This window comes from Ctenocephalides felis, unplaced genomic scaffold (assembly GCF_003426905.1).
Source record: "Ctenocephalides felis isolate EL2017-DRISC unplaced genomic scaffold, ASM342690v1 CF-g0.4_SCAFFOLD_01886, whole genome shotgun sequence".
NCBI classification, from domain to species: domain Eukaryota; kingdom Metazoa; phylum Arthropoda; class Insecta; order Siphonaptera; family Pulicidae; genus Ctenocephalides; species Ctenocephalides felis.
In genome coordinates this window covers 160,895,113-160,912,443 of record NW_020538040.1, presented here as the reverse complement: position 1 = coordinate 160,912,443, position 17,331 = coordinate 160,895,113, and the positions used below count along the sequence as shown (strand labels likewise).

General features: G+C 30.0%; 1 protein-coding gene across 1 annotated transcript in view; it reads left to right on the top strand.

Moving 5' to 3' along the window:
- Positions 1-17,170, top strand: part of LOC113378783 (ABC transporter G family member 23) — a 43,936-nt gene extending 26,766 nt beyond the window's left edge. Inside the window, exons 3-16 of the mRNA XM_026619378.1 lie at positions 7,583-7,742; positions 10,810-10,946; positions 12,066-12,191; positions 12,484-12,577; positions 12,895-13,083; positions 14,795-15,057; positions 15,183-15,417; positions 15,488-15,665; positions 15,747-15,862; positions 15,959-16,029; positions 16,137-16,234; positions 16,378-16,545; positions 16,626-16,752; positions 16,830-17,170. Coding sequence (XP_026475163.1) covers positions 7,583-7,742; positions 10,810-10,946; positions 12,066-12,191; positions 12,484-12,577; positions 12,895-13,083; positions 14,795-15,057; positions 15,183-15,417; positions 15,488-15,665; positions 15,747-15,862; positions 15,959-16,029; positions 16,137-16,234; positions 16,378-16,545; positions 16,626-16,752; positions 16,830-17,004 — 2,137 coding nt within the window. The 3' untranslated portion in view covers positions 17,005-17,170. The remainder of the gene's footprint in view (positions 1-7,582; positions 7,743-10,809; positions 10,947-12,065; positions 12,192-12,483; positions 12,578-12,894; positions 13,084-14,794; positions 15,058-15,182; positions 15,418-15,487; positions 15,666-15,746; positions 15,863-15,958; positions 16,030-16,136; positions 16,235-16,377; positions 16,546-16,625; positions 16,753-16,829) is intronic.
- The last annotated feature ends 161 nt before the right edge of the window (positions 17,171-17,331 follow it).

Below are 17,331 nucleotides of genomic sequence, written 5' to 3'. Positions count from 1 at the left end.
AAGCGGTGATTAGGTTTTGGAAGATACAGAGCTAAATGTAAAAAAATGGCAGTTTTTGGGGAGCTAGGCATCCGATTTGAATGATTCAAAAACTTTTTTTTAAAGCTTACTTATATACTTTAAAAAAAAAATTTTTACTTTGTAATCAGTTTATATAATTCTTCTAAATATTAGACAATGTTACAGTATTCATAATAATCTATTTAGAAGCATTTAACATTTTTGGATATTTTATTACGGTACGGAAAGTTCCAGCAATTTGCCTTAAGACACGATTCCATACACCACTAGTTTAATGTATCTCTTGTAAAAATGTTTTTTAACTTAATTTACTTTTTTATTTACTACTTTTTATTGTTTACACCTTTGCCATGGTAAAGGTTCAGTTCGTCCTTTTTACCCTATCCACGTGTAAGCTTTTATAGAAGTTATATACAAACATCTATTGAATCTAACTTAAAAATAATAATACATCTTATAAAACAATTATGTAACGTATTCTTAAAAATTATATTAAGGTCTTTTAAACTACCTCACAGTAAAAAAAACGAAAATCAATTGTTTTGCCATCACAAGCAGAATGTTTTCTGGATAATTAAAATCGGATACTCCGTTCTCTCAAAAACTCTGTTTCTATATTCTGCACTCTTTGTTCCGTATCTCCGTACCGGCTGGACATGCCTTTGCCAAAAACTAATCAGCACATCTCCCTATCAATAGGAATCGATTGCTTTTTAAATTTTTCCAATCGGTTCATCCATACGCCCGAAATCGTCGACGAAAAATTGTCTCCACACATACACACGCATCAATTTTTCCTGAGGTGTGCCAAAATGTTCAGAAACCTCTGAAACGTAAAGATATGCAAAATTTTTCATTTTCGATTTTTGGCTCATTAAAACAACTAGTAAGGTAACTACGGAAAGTTAATAATGAATTAGGTGAATATTCGATTAGTTTGACCAGAACTGCTTTATATGTACAAGTTTGAATATATATTAAACAAGATGACTATTCATTTATTATGGAATATTCTTGCATCCAGAGTTTGATTATGCGTCTAGGTTATTTAATTTTCTTTATGAATGTATAATAGATTATAATCTATTTATAAATATTTTAATATGATTCTAAAGTAATGGATTAAATTCTCGACACGAAAAGATTTATAAACTGCTAAGTTGTATCTATTCGCAACCTTATAATGCAACTAGTGGGGTGTATGGCATCGTGCCTTAAGGCAAATTGCTGGAACTTCCCGTACCGTAACAATATGTTCGAGGAATATTGAATGTTTTCAGATAGATTATTATAAATATTGTAATATTGTCTAATATTTATAAGAATTATATAAACTGCATTTCAAAGTTAAAATTATTTATTTAAAGTATATAAGTAAGCTTTAGAGCTTTAGCCAGAATTAAAATTAAAATCTTTAGTTCAGAAACCTTCAAAACGTCGAGAAATGGAAAAATTTCAATTTCGATTTTTGGACGATTACAATAACTTACCCTACGGGAAGTTAAATAAGGAAAAATCGAACGATATAATTTATTATTCGCAGATTCTCACTAATTCAGTTAATTCAGCGGTGTATAATATATGTAGCTGTATGTATGCAATATGCAATTATATAGTATTCATATTATACAAGTTTATAAAATTATTATTATTAATAGTAATAATAGTAATATTGTTAATTAAATATTTACTAATCAGTGGTTGAGATCCATAAGTTGTCTTATAAAGTTTGACTATTATACCAGAGTAAAACAGGTTTGATTCAGATGAGGCTGTGATATTGACATTTAAGTACCGCTCGTTTTTAAAAATTTAGCAAGACTTAAATTCCTCATTTCTTATCATGTAACTTTGATATACATACATACATACATACACACACATATATACATATATATATATATATATAATATATATATATATATATATATATATTGCGTGTTTGTGTATATTTGCATATATGTATATTCGTATCAGTTCTATAGTAACTCTATTTGAATTTATTAATAAAGGTTTCACCTTCTGATTCATGTTTCTTCTACCGAACCGAACTATGTAACTCATTTAAATAAATTATAGTTCCCATTTTGATATTTTTTCGGCCGTTTTATTGATTCATCTTTTGTTTCCAAAATTTCAGTATTTAGTTTTATTTTATGTAATAATGAGTTTCTGTGTTTTGTAACTATTACAATCACCTTCAACATCAAACTATTTGTTTTATTCATACTCCTACGCGTATGTGCGAAAATGATCAATGCCATTTGTTCGACTGGGAATGTCCCAAAGAATGTGAGCAAGCAAAATTATGGCGAATTGAGGAAAAATACAATATCTTGATGAAATATATTTCACATAACCTTTCTACGTTTATTAATCTGTGGTTTTTCGAGGAAGTATTATTGAATTAAAGTCCATTTTCTATTAAAAAATATGTGTTGTGCGTAAGGTCATAGGAAATACTTCTATTTCCATATAATTACAATTGGTAAAGCATTTATTTTGATGACAAATGTATAGATGAAAAATTTTAAAATGCTACCCAGTGGTAGTCATTTTAGGTTTGAAAAATGATGAAATGCAGACGAGTAAGAATAACTCTACTTTATTTGTTAAATTGCTAAATCTAAAAGTCTTCTATCTTTTGAGTCTTTTGGGTATATTTGATGAAAGCAAGTCTTTGGTAAATTAGTTCGGATGATATTCGAGTCTAAGTCTTTGTACTTACAATTAGATGCATGTCTTCTGATTTATTCTGATACCGTGAACTTCTGCCTGTCTGAGATGTGTAAAATTTATATTAAAATTCAAAATAAAAAAAATTGGAGTCCTGGCAGATCAACCAATTTGGGACATACTTGATAGGAGATAGTAATGTAATATTCTATTAATCCTTTTTTTATTAATTTTAAAATTGCATATTAATCCGCAAAATTATGGCGAATCTAATCTAATAACGAGATAAGATGCCACATTACTTCTATAAAAATGATTCAATCTTCACACTTTTTATGTCGAAGTACAAATTAATTGGAGTGCACGTTGCATTAGAAAATATGTTTTGTGAGTTATGGGGGATGCTGATGTAATATATTATATTGGACTTATTTTAGTAATTTTAAAGTTGCATATAATGGTGCAGAATGCTGCCAAATTGAGGAAAGTCCTGTATTGAGAAGAGATTCCACATAACTTTTATATGATTATTGATCATCATTAAAATTACATTTAAGTTATTCGAATCTTTACATGTTTTTCATTGAAGTACAAATTAATTACAGTGCACTTTCAATTAAAAATATGTTTTGTGCTTAATATAATACCTTAGTAGATGTAGACCTTCTTTCTTTTTTATTAGTTGTACATTATCAATTTTATTTTAGGAGTTTTAATACGTCACAATTATTTTAAATCATTTATTGGCATGTATGACATGTATTCAGTCTGTTACTTTTTTACTTTTACTATTTCACAAATTAAACTGAATATTAAAACTATGGAGGATATGGATTTTTTTATGCTTGATCCATTATTTTAAATTTTTATACTTAAATATAGTTATCACATAAAAAAAGCTTTTTCGTGGTTTGTGGTCAGTGCTATGGGCTTGCAATCAGAAGTTTCAGATTGATATATATTTCAATAATAAATTCATAATAAAAAGATAAGCCAATAGTTGAGTTGCTTTCTAAAGCCAAGTTGTTTAGAAGTCATCACAACAACCTTGTAGGAATATTAAGTTATACTTGCTGTTAGTAATATATAAAAATTACAGCAAAAAGTAGTGTATTTTGTAGTAAACACATTTGAGCTTATATAACTATTATTATCTCTAGATGTTTTTTGTCACTAAATTTATCATTCCATAAAGAGTATCCTTTCATACGAGAAATATGCATGAATTTTTTGGAATCAAATGAAATGCCACCTTGTTTATTTTAATACCACCTTGATGGAATCACAAAAACTTTCCTTGGTTAAAAAACCCAAGATTACAAAATTATGTAACGTAATTATTTGTTGAAATTTTTATTCAAAAAACAAATCATGCTATTTGAACCTAAGAAGAGAATTGTAGACAATAACAAAAGCAAAAAAGTTGATTTTTTAATTGTTTTGCGTTTATGTGAATGGAAAAAATAATGCGGGATCAAGGCAGCTCACCATGTCATAAGTATGTAAGTTCGGAATTTGATTCCGCTGACGTCAACTGACGTTGATTTAGCTTTTATTTGAATCTTTTTTCGTCTTAAGCATGATAAATCATATTGTTTTTTTTGTTATTTTCATCATGGAATTATGGATAAATACAACTTAGCATTTTACCAATATTTTGTGCCAATTTGCGTGAATTTAATATAATTTTGCATTTTATAATTATATACAAATCAAATTTTAAATTCATTGGAAAATTTTAGTTTATTTATGGTATCATGTTTTGTTAATAAGTCAATGAAACTATAATGCCTAATGCATAATTTAACTCCGGTTGTAAGAATATTGAATACTCAGCAATTGAAACTATCCTTGCCAAGAAATATATGTTTATTTTGTAACGTATAATTCAAATTTATTTTGTAATTAAACAAAATTTAATACAAATAAAGAGCCCACACGTGGTCTATTTGGAATCAGATTTGGTCTCGTCTAGTGGACAATCTGATTCCAATCAGCAGTAATATAGAAATATAGATAAAAATATGTTTCTAATATAAGTGAAAATAGATGATACCTGATATTGCTGCATCAATAAAAAAATCTGTATCTATACAGAAATAATAATAATAAATAGTAATGTAAATGCAAATAATAAATTAATAACATAGAGATAGGGCAATTATATGGATTGCCATCCATAAAAGGCCAAGTCGTAGGATTTGATAAGTTATGATTGATGTTAAGAAATATACAAAAAAATATATTTATAAAATAACTAAATAAAATAAAATAAAATATAATAATCCCATAGAGCTTCAAAAAAGAACGTCCATACCACCTGTTTCGGATAACTAACTTCCCGAGTTATAGTTATAGTAATCGCAAAAAAATCGAAAATGAAAATTTGTATATATATTTACGTTTCAAAGGTTTCTGAATATTTTGGCATACCTTAGAAAAAATGGATGTATGTGTATGTGTGTGCGTATGTGTGTGTATGTATGCGTGTGTATATGCGTGTGCGGATACAAATTTTCGACACGTGCTGATTAGTTTTTGACAAACGCAGGTCTAGCCGCTTCGAAGATACGGGGCCAAAAGAACCTGATATGGTAATTAAATAAATAAATTTTGAGAGAACGGAGCGTCCGATTTGAATATTTCAAGAAACATTTTATTTGTATTGGCCAAATAAACAACTGGTAAAATTTTTATAAAGGCAGGTCCAGGGCCTTCGAAGATCCATTAAAAAAAACGAAATGATAATTCAGTTTTTGAGAGAACAGAGCGTCCGATTGGAGTATTTAAAAAAAACACTTTTTTGTATTGACCAAATAAACTAATGGTAACATTTTTGTAAAGACAGGTCCAGCGTCTTTGGAGATCCAATAAAAAATAATGCCATTTTTGGCGGTCAAAAATGAACATTAGACATATGTACATCGTATTATCAGGTATTTTATAAAGATTATAATAATAAGTACAAATTTTATGTACATTTATATGGGTTCCGTACCAATGTTCACACGTTAGACGACTACGCGACGCTTACGCGCTTTGATATTTCGACTCCAAATCAACTATGCACCGCGATGGCTTAAAAAAAATGTTCAAGAATTCCAAAAAAGACCAATATATAAAAAATCAAATTTTTAAAAAAAGTGTACAAAAAATTTCTCAAAAATCTGATTTTTTCAAAGTTTTGCAAGGTTTTTTTTTAATAATTTAGTTTTCGGTACGGGAAGTTCCAGCAATTTGCCTTAAGGCACGTTGCCATGTTTCGTTTGTTCAGTTTGAGTTAGATATCATATTCGTTATACAACATTATGACAACCCGATTCACATGAATTGTATTTTACGTCATTGTCTTTGCTGTCGCTTGTTGAATTATGATGTATATGTTACACCTTTGAACCATTTTGTTTTTTCAATAATTTATTTTTAAAATCAGATAAATCTTGCTAATTTACCAATATAAAGATTTTTAAACAAAATCAGCTTCAAAATATATGAATAATTTATAACAAATACAAAATAATATATGTGAATAAACTAAAAAAAATAATTAAAAGAAAAATATATAAGTAATCGTTTATCATTACATTTATTTATTTATACCGGAAACTAATTATTAGTAATCAATAACACTTTTTCTAGAACATTTTTAAAATCATAAGTTCTATTTTATGTTATTTATATCATCATCAGACTTAAGTATTAAATTTCACTTTTTACTATAGTTGCTATAACGAGTATAGTTATTGCAATTAGCATAAAAAAACAGTATATAAAAGTAGGCATTATTCAATGTAAACTTGTTTTTATCTTATAGTTAGTTTGAAATAAATAAGACAAGCTTATGAGTTCTTCTACACATTCTTGTGTATTTTAGTTTAAATATTGATGTAACATATTTATTATTATTAATATCGTCATATTGCAGAATTTTCTTAGAATGGACGCATATGATAAATATTATATATATATATATATACATATATATATATATATATATATATATATATATATATATATAATTGGAAATATTAGAATTTTGAGTTAATAATGAATGTGTTTCCTAGATTAGTGGAGCTATGGGCTTACGCTCAGGATTTTTAGGTTCGATACATGCCTCGGACATCCTGATATAAAGCAGTATTTACATCGATTTTTACTTAAAAATAAAGATACAGTAATGCCCCGCTTAACGTGGTGAAACATTGGGGTCGAAAAATAGATGGGTAGGAAATTGGTTAGATATTAAATTTAGAAAGTATGCTTTTTTAATCAAAATAAAATCAAACACTTATTTCTTAAAGCCCAAATTAATACCACATTATTATTTCTTACAAAAATAAAAACAAAACGAATATTCTTGTATAAACAAATAAAATTCTAAGTCAATCATAATTAGTTAGCCTTCCGCGTTTTCAGTGTTCTGCCTTTTTGTGACAAAAGCATCTAATGTTGTTTGCCTTGTTCTCTTAAAAGTTCTTCATAAACAGAAAGAGCATCTCTAACACCACGCCTTGAGCTCCTGCCAAAATTCGGATCATTTTCAATCAAATGTCCATTATTTCAGTTATGGTATACAAACTCTTTTTACAAACGCCATCGAAAGTTCTGTTTGTCTTCTTCAGTAATTCAGACACTGGTGTTAACATTTTTTTTCTTCTTGTTCACTTAATTCAGAGTTCTTCATCATTAGAAATACATCATTCAAGACTGCTTCTTGAATTATATCTTTAACATCTTCCACCTGGATTAAAATAAAAGAGCGCTAAACCAAAACAGCGCTAAACAGCGTTAAGCGGGTTATTACTGTAACTAAAATAAAATCAAAACTGCATTTGTTCAATTACCTTTTTTGACAAAATATTCAATATATTATTTATTTTTTCAGTTATGGTTTACTGGGTGCATCAGGCTGTGGAAAGACTACCTTGCTCTCTTGTATTGTAGGACGTCGACGACTTAATCAGGGTGAGATATGGGTTTTGGGCGGAACGCCCGGATCACGAGGCAGCGGTGTGCCTGGTCCACGAATTGGTTACATGCCACAGGTAATATTAATATATAAGAAATATAAAATGTATACATATATTATAAACCTCTAAGCTCTAAACGGAGCTATAATCGATGTGGTCTTATTCCATTTTATCAGTTTTTGAAAAATATTTTAACTTGTTTAGACTAGTTACTATTTTATTCATTATTTATTTCATCGGAATTATATATTGCGAAAGGGCTGTTCACACGACGCTTGTTTCGTTGCTTTTTTGGTCGGCTGGCTGGTATGCTGGTTATCAAGTAGGCAAAATTACGTCGTATCGATCTCCATTTTTTTTCAGCAAGCGAGATTTTGATATTAAAACATGCGTTATTTTTGTGGATGGATCATAAACCTATAAATGAAGCCCGAACATAAACCATATATTACATGGACTGCTAGTGAAGCGCAAAAAAGTGCTCGTCATATATCTAAGCGATGATTACACGACATTTGTTTTCTGGGCTGGCTACATGGCATTCTTGATTTTTAAGTGTGATTTGTTTTAGCTTGCTTAATTTCCAAGTGTGATTTGTTTTGGCTTGCTAGATTTTTGAGTGAGGTTTGTTTTAGCTTACTAGATGATAATCTTGATTTTCGAGTGTGATTTGTTTTGGCTTGCTAGATTTTTGAGTGAGATTTGTTTTAGCTTGCTAGATGATAATCTTGATTTTCGAGTGTGATTTGTTTTGGCTTGCTAGATTTTTGAGTGAGATTTGTTTTAGCTTGCTAGATGATAATCTTGATTTTCGAGTGTGATTTGTTTTGGCTTGCTAGATTTTTGAGTGAAATTTGTTTTAGTTTGCTGATTTTCGAGTGTGATTTGTTTTGGCTTGCTAGATTTTTGAGTGAGATTTGTTTTAGCTTGCTAGATGATAACTTTGATTTTCGAGTGTGATTTGTTTTGGCTTGCTAGATTTTTGAGTGAAATTTGTTTTAGCTTGCTAGATGATAATTTTGATTTTCGACTGTGATTTGTTTTAGCTTGCTAGATTTTTGAGTGAGATTTGTTTTAGCTTGCTAGATGATAATCTTAATTTTCGAGTGTGATTTGTTTTGGCTTACTAGATTTTTGAGTAAAATTTGTTTTAGTTTGCTGATTTTCGAGTGTGATTTGTTTTGGCTTGCTAGTTTTTTGAGTGAGATTTGTTTTGGCTTGCCGGATGATGACCTTGATTTTCGAGTGTGATTTGTTTTGGCTTGCTAGATTTTTGAGTGAGATTTGTTTTAGCTTGCTAGATAATAATTTTGATTTTCGAGCGTGATTTGTTTCAGCTTGCTAGATTTTTGAGTGAGATTTGTTTTAGCTTACTAGATGATAACTTTGATTTTCGAGTGTGATTTGTTTTGGCTTGCTAGTTTTTTGAGTGAGATTTGTTTTGGCTTGCCAGATGATAATCTTGATTTTCGAGTGTGATTTGTTTTGGCTTGCTAGATTTTTGAGTGTGATTTGTTTTAGCTTGCTAGATAATAATTTTGATTTTCGAGCGTGATTTGTTTTAGCTTGCTAGATTTTGAATGAGATTTGTTTTAGCTTACTAGATGATAATCTTGATTTTCGAGTGTGATTTGTTTTGGCTTGCTAGATTTTTGAGTGAGATTTGTTCTCGCTTGCTAGATGATAACCTTTATTTTCGAGTGTGACTTGTTTTGGCTAGCTAGATTTTTGAGTGAGATTTGTTTTAGCTTGCTAGAAAATAACCTTGATTTTCGAGTGTGATTTGTTTTGGCTTGCTAGATTTTTGAGTGAGATTTGTTTCAGCTTACTAGATGATAATCTTGATTTTCGTGTGTGATTTGTTTTGGCTTGCTAGATTTTTGAGTGAGATTTGTTTTAGCTTGCTAGATGATAACTTTGATTTTCGAGTGTGATTTGTTTTAGCTTGCTAGATGATTTTAGTATATGTTCTGCCGAAGCTAGAACAGCTTGCGAGATGATAATCTTGATTTTCGAGTGTGATTTGTTTTGGCTTGCTAGATTTTTGAGTGAGATTTGTTTTAGCTTGCTAGATGATAATCTTGATTTTCGAGTGTGATTTGTTTTAGCTTGCTAGATTTTTAAATGCTAGATTTTTGAGTGAGATTTGTTTTAGCTTGCTAGATGATAATCTTGATTTTCGAGTGTGATTTGTCTTAGCTTGCTAGATTTTTAAATGCTAGATTTTTGAGTGAGATTTGTTTTAGCTTGCTAGATGATAATCTTGATTTTCGAGTGTGATTTGTTTTGGCTTGCTAGATTTTTGAGTGAGATTTGTTTTAGCTTGCTAGATAATAATTTTGATTTTCGAGCGTGATTTGTTTTAGCTTGCTAGATTTTGAATGAGATTTGTTTTAGCTTACTAGATGATAATCTTGATTTTCGAGTGTGATTTGTTTTGGCTTGCTAGATTTTTGAGTGAGATTTGTTTTCGCTTGCTAGATGATAACCTATATTTTCGAGTGTGACTTGTTTTGGCTAGCTAGATTTTTGAGTGAGATTTGTTTTAGCTTGCTAGAAAATAACCTTGATTTTCGAGTGTGATTTGTTTTGGCTTGCTAGATTTTTGAGTGAGATTTGTTTTAGCTTGCTAGATGATAATCTTGATTTTCGAGTGTGATTTGTCTTAGCTTGCTAGATTTTTAAATGCTAAAACAAATCTCACTCAAAAATCTAGCAAGCCAAAACAAATCACACTCGAAAATCAAGTAAGCTAAAACAAATCACACCTAACCATGCTATGGAGCCATCCCAGAAAACAAATGCCGTGTGATTCGGGTTTTTTTCATATCCCTGATATGATCCATCCACAAAAATAGCGCACGTTTTAATATCAAAATCTCGCTTGCTGGAAACAAATGGAGATCGATACGACGCAATTTTGCCTTCTTGAAAATTAGCATACCAGCCAGCCGACCAAAAATGAAACGAAACAAGCGTCGTGTGAACAGGCCTTAATATTGTATATACTTGCTCTGCTTTATTATCATAATCGAAAGTAACATTTGTTCACGATCATAACCTTTACTAAATTAATTAGAGAATACTCATATAAGAAAATTATTTTCTATAATTAGTGAATATTACGATAAATTTTTTTCAGGAAATTGCTCTCTACGGTGAGTTTTCGATTAGAGAGACAATGATATATTTCGGGTGGATATCTGGTATGTCTACAAGTGAAGTGGATGCTAGAATAGATTTTCTATTAGATCTTCTACAGTTACCTGCCGGAGGAAGGTAAAACTTATTTTTTATTTTTAAATTTTATGCTATCAAAATATAGTATTTCTATTATCTTGATTTATAAGCAAAATACTAAATGTATTGATGATTGCCCTTGAACATTTCTTTTTTTAAAATTATGTACATAATTTTATTTTGTATAACACTTATCTTTACATGTTATTATTATCATTTACATTTCAATTCTTACATTATCTTCATTCAAATAATTTATGTGCATTATGTTGAACTGCTCGAATTTTACAAAAGTAGGCTTTTTATAGAAGCTCTAGATCGCGACTACAAACTTTATCCACAAAAATGCTTCCACTTGTTTATTTAAAAGATACATTGGTCAATAGTTTTAGAATAGTATAATAATGTGGATATATTCTTAAGATTTTATACGATATCCTAAAACGATTTCTGGTGTATTACGTTTGTGGAAAGGCTTACAACACTTTATCGTATTAAGCATAAAACGAAAAGCTTCCGGAAAAAAGTCAAGATTAAACAACTTGTTTACAAACAACAAATAATTCATTGTTACACTTGAAGAATTATCAGAGATTTAAATAAATTTACCGATAATTGAGTCCGCTAATAAAATGTTATCTTTTGATCTTTTTTTCTCTTAATATAAATTATTCATATTTCAAGCAAATAAAAAGCGATTGTAAAATATATCTATTTAATGGATTTATATAGAATAATATTGCTATTAAACCATGATAGAATGATTTTGTAATTCGTAAAACAAATGCTCTACATTACTGCCGCAACCTGTGAATTTATTGGAGTGCGTCGTTTTCTGTTTCGACATTTTTTGCTTTGCAACATTACAATGCGACGTGGTTTATAATGAGAGTTTAACACATTTCAAGAATCATTTCCCAAATATTTATAGGAAATTTTATGTAGTTATCATTTTAATAGAGCTTTTGAAACCACGACTCACACATAGAAAATTCACCTAATATTATCATTTTAAACAATGGTGTAAAATGCTCAAAAATATAGTTTTTATAGAGTTTTTTCGGTTGTTAATTAATGTAATAATTATCTCTTACATCTATATCTGTAAGTCTTACATTATCATAAGTTAGATTTTAATACTAATACTTGTCCTTATAGAATGGTTAAAAGTTTGAGCGGTGGGCAACAACGACGTGTATCATTGGCAGCAGCTTTGTTGCACCAGCCTGAGCTGCTCATCCTGGACGAACCAACTGTTGGAGTCGACCCGGTCTTGAGACAAAGGTTAATGCAAATATATTAATACTAAATTATTTACATAAATAAATAAGTATAGTATCGTATATGATAAAACTGCGCGATTAGAAAAAACGTTTAGTTTTTGAATTTTTGGATTTAAATCACATGGTAATCTTGCAATTGTACTAATAATACAATTGCTGGGAAAAATACATTGCCTAGTTCATCTGGCATTCTTTACATAATTTAATCATAATGATTAAAGTAAATATCTTATAGCGATTAAAAAATTAGATGTATTCTCGTACAAACGATAAAAAATATGTTTTATTTATAGTATATGGGACCACATGGTTGACATAACTCAAGGAGGAAAAACCACTGTTATCATAACAACACATTACATTGAAGAAACGCGGCAAGCTCATATGGTGAGTTTTTTTTCTGTTATATAATTAATCTGCAAAATCAGGAAAAACAACATCAAAGTTCAATAACAATTTTTAAATTGGAATGCGATATGAATAATTATCTCATAGTAAATACTTCAATAATGTTAATTACTTGTTTTTGCGATACGGAAGTGTTTTCCAAAACTATTAAAAATAACTTTGTTTTGTTTCTAATATGAGAGCAAGATAAGAGCAGAGTTTAACAAGAATCCTTGCTTTATTTAAATAAAAAATGAATATTTATATTTCAATGTGATTAGTTTTATACAATCTATATTTTGTTTCTTATCCAACAGATCGGTTTGATGCGAGGAGGAAAATTTTTAGCTGAAGAATCGCCGGCTCATTTGATGCAACAATATCGTACTGAAACCTTAGAAGCAGTATTTTTGAAATTATCTGTCTTGCAGAACATGGGAAAACGTAGGCGTTCTAGCATTCTGCAACAAGTAACTGAACGCATTGAAATACCTCACGCTGCCACGGTAATTTAATTTTGAAGATATTAGTATATATAACAAGTGAAAATTTGTTAAAAATTTATTTTTAACAAAATGGTAAGCCGCAAATTATATCTCGTTTCAAATTTTGGGCTCTCCGGTGGAGCTATGGAATTTCAATTAGAGGTCCCAGGTTCAGCACCCGTCTCAGACAGCCTGGAATCAAGCAGTAGTGACATCGGTTTTCAATGGAGAATATAGATAGCAATATGTTTCCAAGTAAAAATAGCCCTCATCCGGCGTTGCTGCATCAATAAAAAATTCATCACTATTACAGAAATTGTAGTAATAAAAATTCATCACATAGATATAGAACAATTGTTTGGGTTGCCATCTATAAAACCGCCGGAGTTAGTTTAATCAAATCATCACGGCAGAACTCATAGGACCTTTAAGTTCTAATCGCTGTTCGAATAATTGGAACTGGTGATGTATGGCATCGTGCCTTATGGCAAATTGCTGGAACTTCCCGTACCAAAAATTATTATTTTTTAAAAAGATTAATTTTTAACATTAAAATTAAAAAAAATAGATTTTTGAGAAATATTAAATTACTATAACTTGCCCTACGGGAAGTTAAAAATTAAATTTTTGGAAAAAAAAACTTGCAAAAAATGTTTTTTTTTAGTTTGAAATATTTTGGAAATTTTGAACTTTTTTTCAAAGCAATGACACTGCTTTAGCTGCATAGAGACAAAATATCAAAGCGCGTAAGCGCCGCGTCGCCGTCTAACGGACAAACGACGTTACGGAACCCATGGAAATCTAAACAAAATTGATACACATTAAAATTTCCATAAAATATCGATAATTTGATGTGTATATATCTAATGATAATTTTTGACCGCCAAATGGCTTTTTTTACTTTTTTTACTTGATCTCCCAAACCGCTAGTCCTGCCTTTCCAAAAAATTTTAACAGTTGTTCATCTTGTCAATACAAGTAAAATGTTTTTTGAATTATTAAAATCGGACGCTCAGTTCTCTTAAAAACTGAGTTACCGTTTTCGGCACTTTTTGCCCCGTATCTTTGGAAGGCTACACCTGCCTTTGCCAGAAACTAATCAGCACGTCTCCTTATCAACACGATTCGAATGTTTTTTGAATTATTCAAATCAGTTGATTCGTGCGCCCGAAAGGTTGTATCCAAACATACACATACACACATACATCAATTTTTTTAAAGGTATGTCAAAATGTTTTTAGAAACTTTCAAAACGTGAAGAAATGCAAAAATTTCTATTTTCGTTTTTTTGCGATTACTATAACTTACCCTACGGGAAGTTAAAAAATGTGTTGCCAAGTAAATCGTTATACAACACTATATATCGAAAATACTATGTTGAAAAATGCAAGAGATCACATATAATCGTTTTACAATTTAGTAATATTCAGGAGCGTAGCGAGTCTTGGCTTGGTGGGGCCCCGTATCTCACAAAATAAAGAAATGCATTTATTTATCATAATTACCTTTCCGTTACTTTTTCTAATTCAAATTTAGTACACACCCTGCTTTCCTTTTTTCGGCAAGTTGATTTATTGAATTGTTTATAACTAATGGATGTCTTTGGTATATGTATATATCTATAGATATAATTAACCCCCGTATAAATAATACCGCAGATATAAGATAACTACGCCCCTGATAATACCCTAATAATTAATTTTTCAATCGTCAACCTCATTTCTTTTTTTAGGATCCAGCAATAGAGATCGATGATGAAGAAGTAGGCGAAATATCTGGAGAATTTGGAGACAACATTTCAATGAGTAGTCGTGGTGGCGTTCGTGGTTCGCGAGGAGTTGTCGTTCCTGGTGTAAGTGTTGGTGTTCCTCCTCCTTTGCCACCAGAAGAAACACCGCTTGAATCGAATTGCTGGGATCGTGCGAAGCTTTTGCAAACGCATCATATGAAGGCGCTTATATGGAAAAACTTCTTATGGATGTGGCGTAACGTAGGGTTAGTTACATATATTTAATAAGTAGTAAATTATTTGTGCTTACAAATTTAGTATTGATATTCTCACAAATTACCTATTAATTTTCTTCTACTATGTGAAATTACTTAATAAATTATATTCACAGCGTGATGGCTTTTATAATTGGTTTACCGGTTGCCCAAATTGTTCTATTCTGTTTATCTATCGGACATGATCCTGTAGGATTACGTATGGCTGTTGCTAATAGTGAACTGAATACAACTATGTGGAGTGACGAACCACGGACAGATCTTGCCGCGTGTCCTATTACACGTGGTTGTAATCAGACCCTACTAAGTTGCCGATATTTAAATCACCTCAGAGATCGAAAGGCTGAATTGGTACGGTTTGACAAAAATTAATAAAAAGAATATTTAAGATCGAATGTTTACTATTAAATAAATTCCTTAGGAATTCTATGCCGATGAAGAATTAGCTTTGGAAGCAGTGCGTCGAGGCAAAGTTTGGGGATCCATCGTTTTTGCGCACAATTATACAGAATCTCTGGTTCAACGAATGGAACAAGGAAGAAACGCCCCAGATGAAATATTAGCGGCTGCCGACATTGATGTCACTATGGATATGTCCAGTGAGTTGATTATATTTAATTAAATTAATCTGTATGTAAGTTTAAACTCAGTTTTCAACAAAATTGTCTATTTTTTTACAGATCAACAAATCGGAACACTTCTATATCGTGATATACAATATGCATTCGGCGATTTTATAAAGCAGCTTCTAAAAGATTGCGATATTGATCCTAATGTTGGAAACATTCCACTGCAGGTGAGTAAATAAACCAAAATGATACCGTATAAATCATTTTATCAACACTTTAACATTTAAAACATTTAATATCGTTCCGTATCTCATTTATTTTAGTTCCGTAATCCAGTTTTTGGCGATCAGATTCCAAACTTCACAGATTTTGCAGCACCAGGAGTTATTTTAACGTGAGTATAAAAAATAAATATTCATTAAATTGATAAGCATTTAAGATAAGTGAAAAGATAAATAAATGAGAATAACCATTTAAATGATAAATTTCGTTTAATTTTAGTATTATATTTTTCTTATCCGTTGCGCTTACCTCAGGAGCAATGTTGCTAGAACGAAATGAAGGTTTACTGGAACGTTCGCTGGTATCAGGAATAACAGGTCTGAATTTTGTGTTATTTTTACGTTGTTTAATTGTTTTGTGATATCCACATATGATAAGACATATTAAACAGAAGATTATCTATTTAATAACATATATTTTTTTGGAAATATTAAAAGTCATATGTTAATTTTTATTGCAGGTGTTGAAATTTTATTTTCCCATGTCACAACACAATTTTTGGTCATGTGCGGTCAAACAGCATTAGTGCTTATTTTCAGTTTTGCAGTATTCGGTTTAAGTCTCAAAGGCTCCGTAACTTGGATAACTATTCTGACTATTCTTACAGGCTTATGTGGAATGTGCTTTGGTAATTTTAATTAACATAAATATTTGAAGATAAAACATTAATAATTTATTTTAATTTATTATTCTTTGTTTCAATTTTAGGCTTTGTTGTTTCGTGTTCTTGTGAAAATGAACGTAGTGCAACATACATGGCTATGGGCAGCTTCTTGCCTATTGTAATGCTGTGTGGTATAATTTGGCCAATTGAAGGCATGCATCAAGTACTTAGGTATAAAATTTATTTTTTAATCATGCATATTAATTGATCATATTGAATAAATTAATGTACGTTGTACATTTTTACAGATATATATCATACATCTTGCCACTAACTAAATCAACAGAAAGTTTACGAAGTATGTTACAAAGAGGTTGGAGCATACACCGGCCTCAAGTATATTATGGATTTTTGTCAACATTTGGCTGGTGTGTCGTCTTCCTAACAGTTAGTATATTACTTCTGAAGTTTAAGAAAGGTTAGGTTAGTTTTAAACATGTATTTTTTATATTCTTTGTATTGTGCACTAAGTATCTATGTTATTTTTTATTGTTATCATAAGATGTCCAAATCTAGTATAATGTAAGAGGTTTAGTTAATTTTAAATTATTGTGAAAATAATTAGTTATATAATGGACAATTGAAATTTAGCGGGTTAAAATATTTTTATGTGATGACTTCTTGAAGAAATTCAGGATGTATGAATTATTAGACATTAGCTGTACTAAAATAATATAATTATTTTTTGAATGTCAAAAATACTAATGCAACATCTTCTATAAAATTAAAACTTATGTAGATGTTATAAAA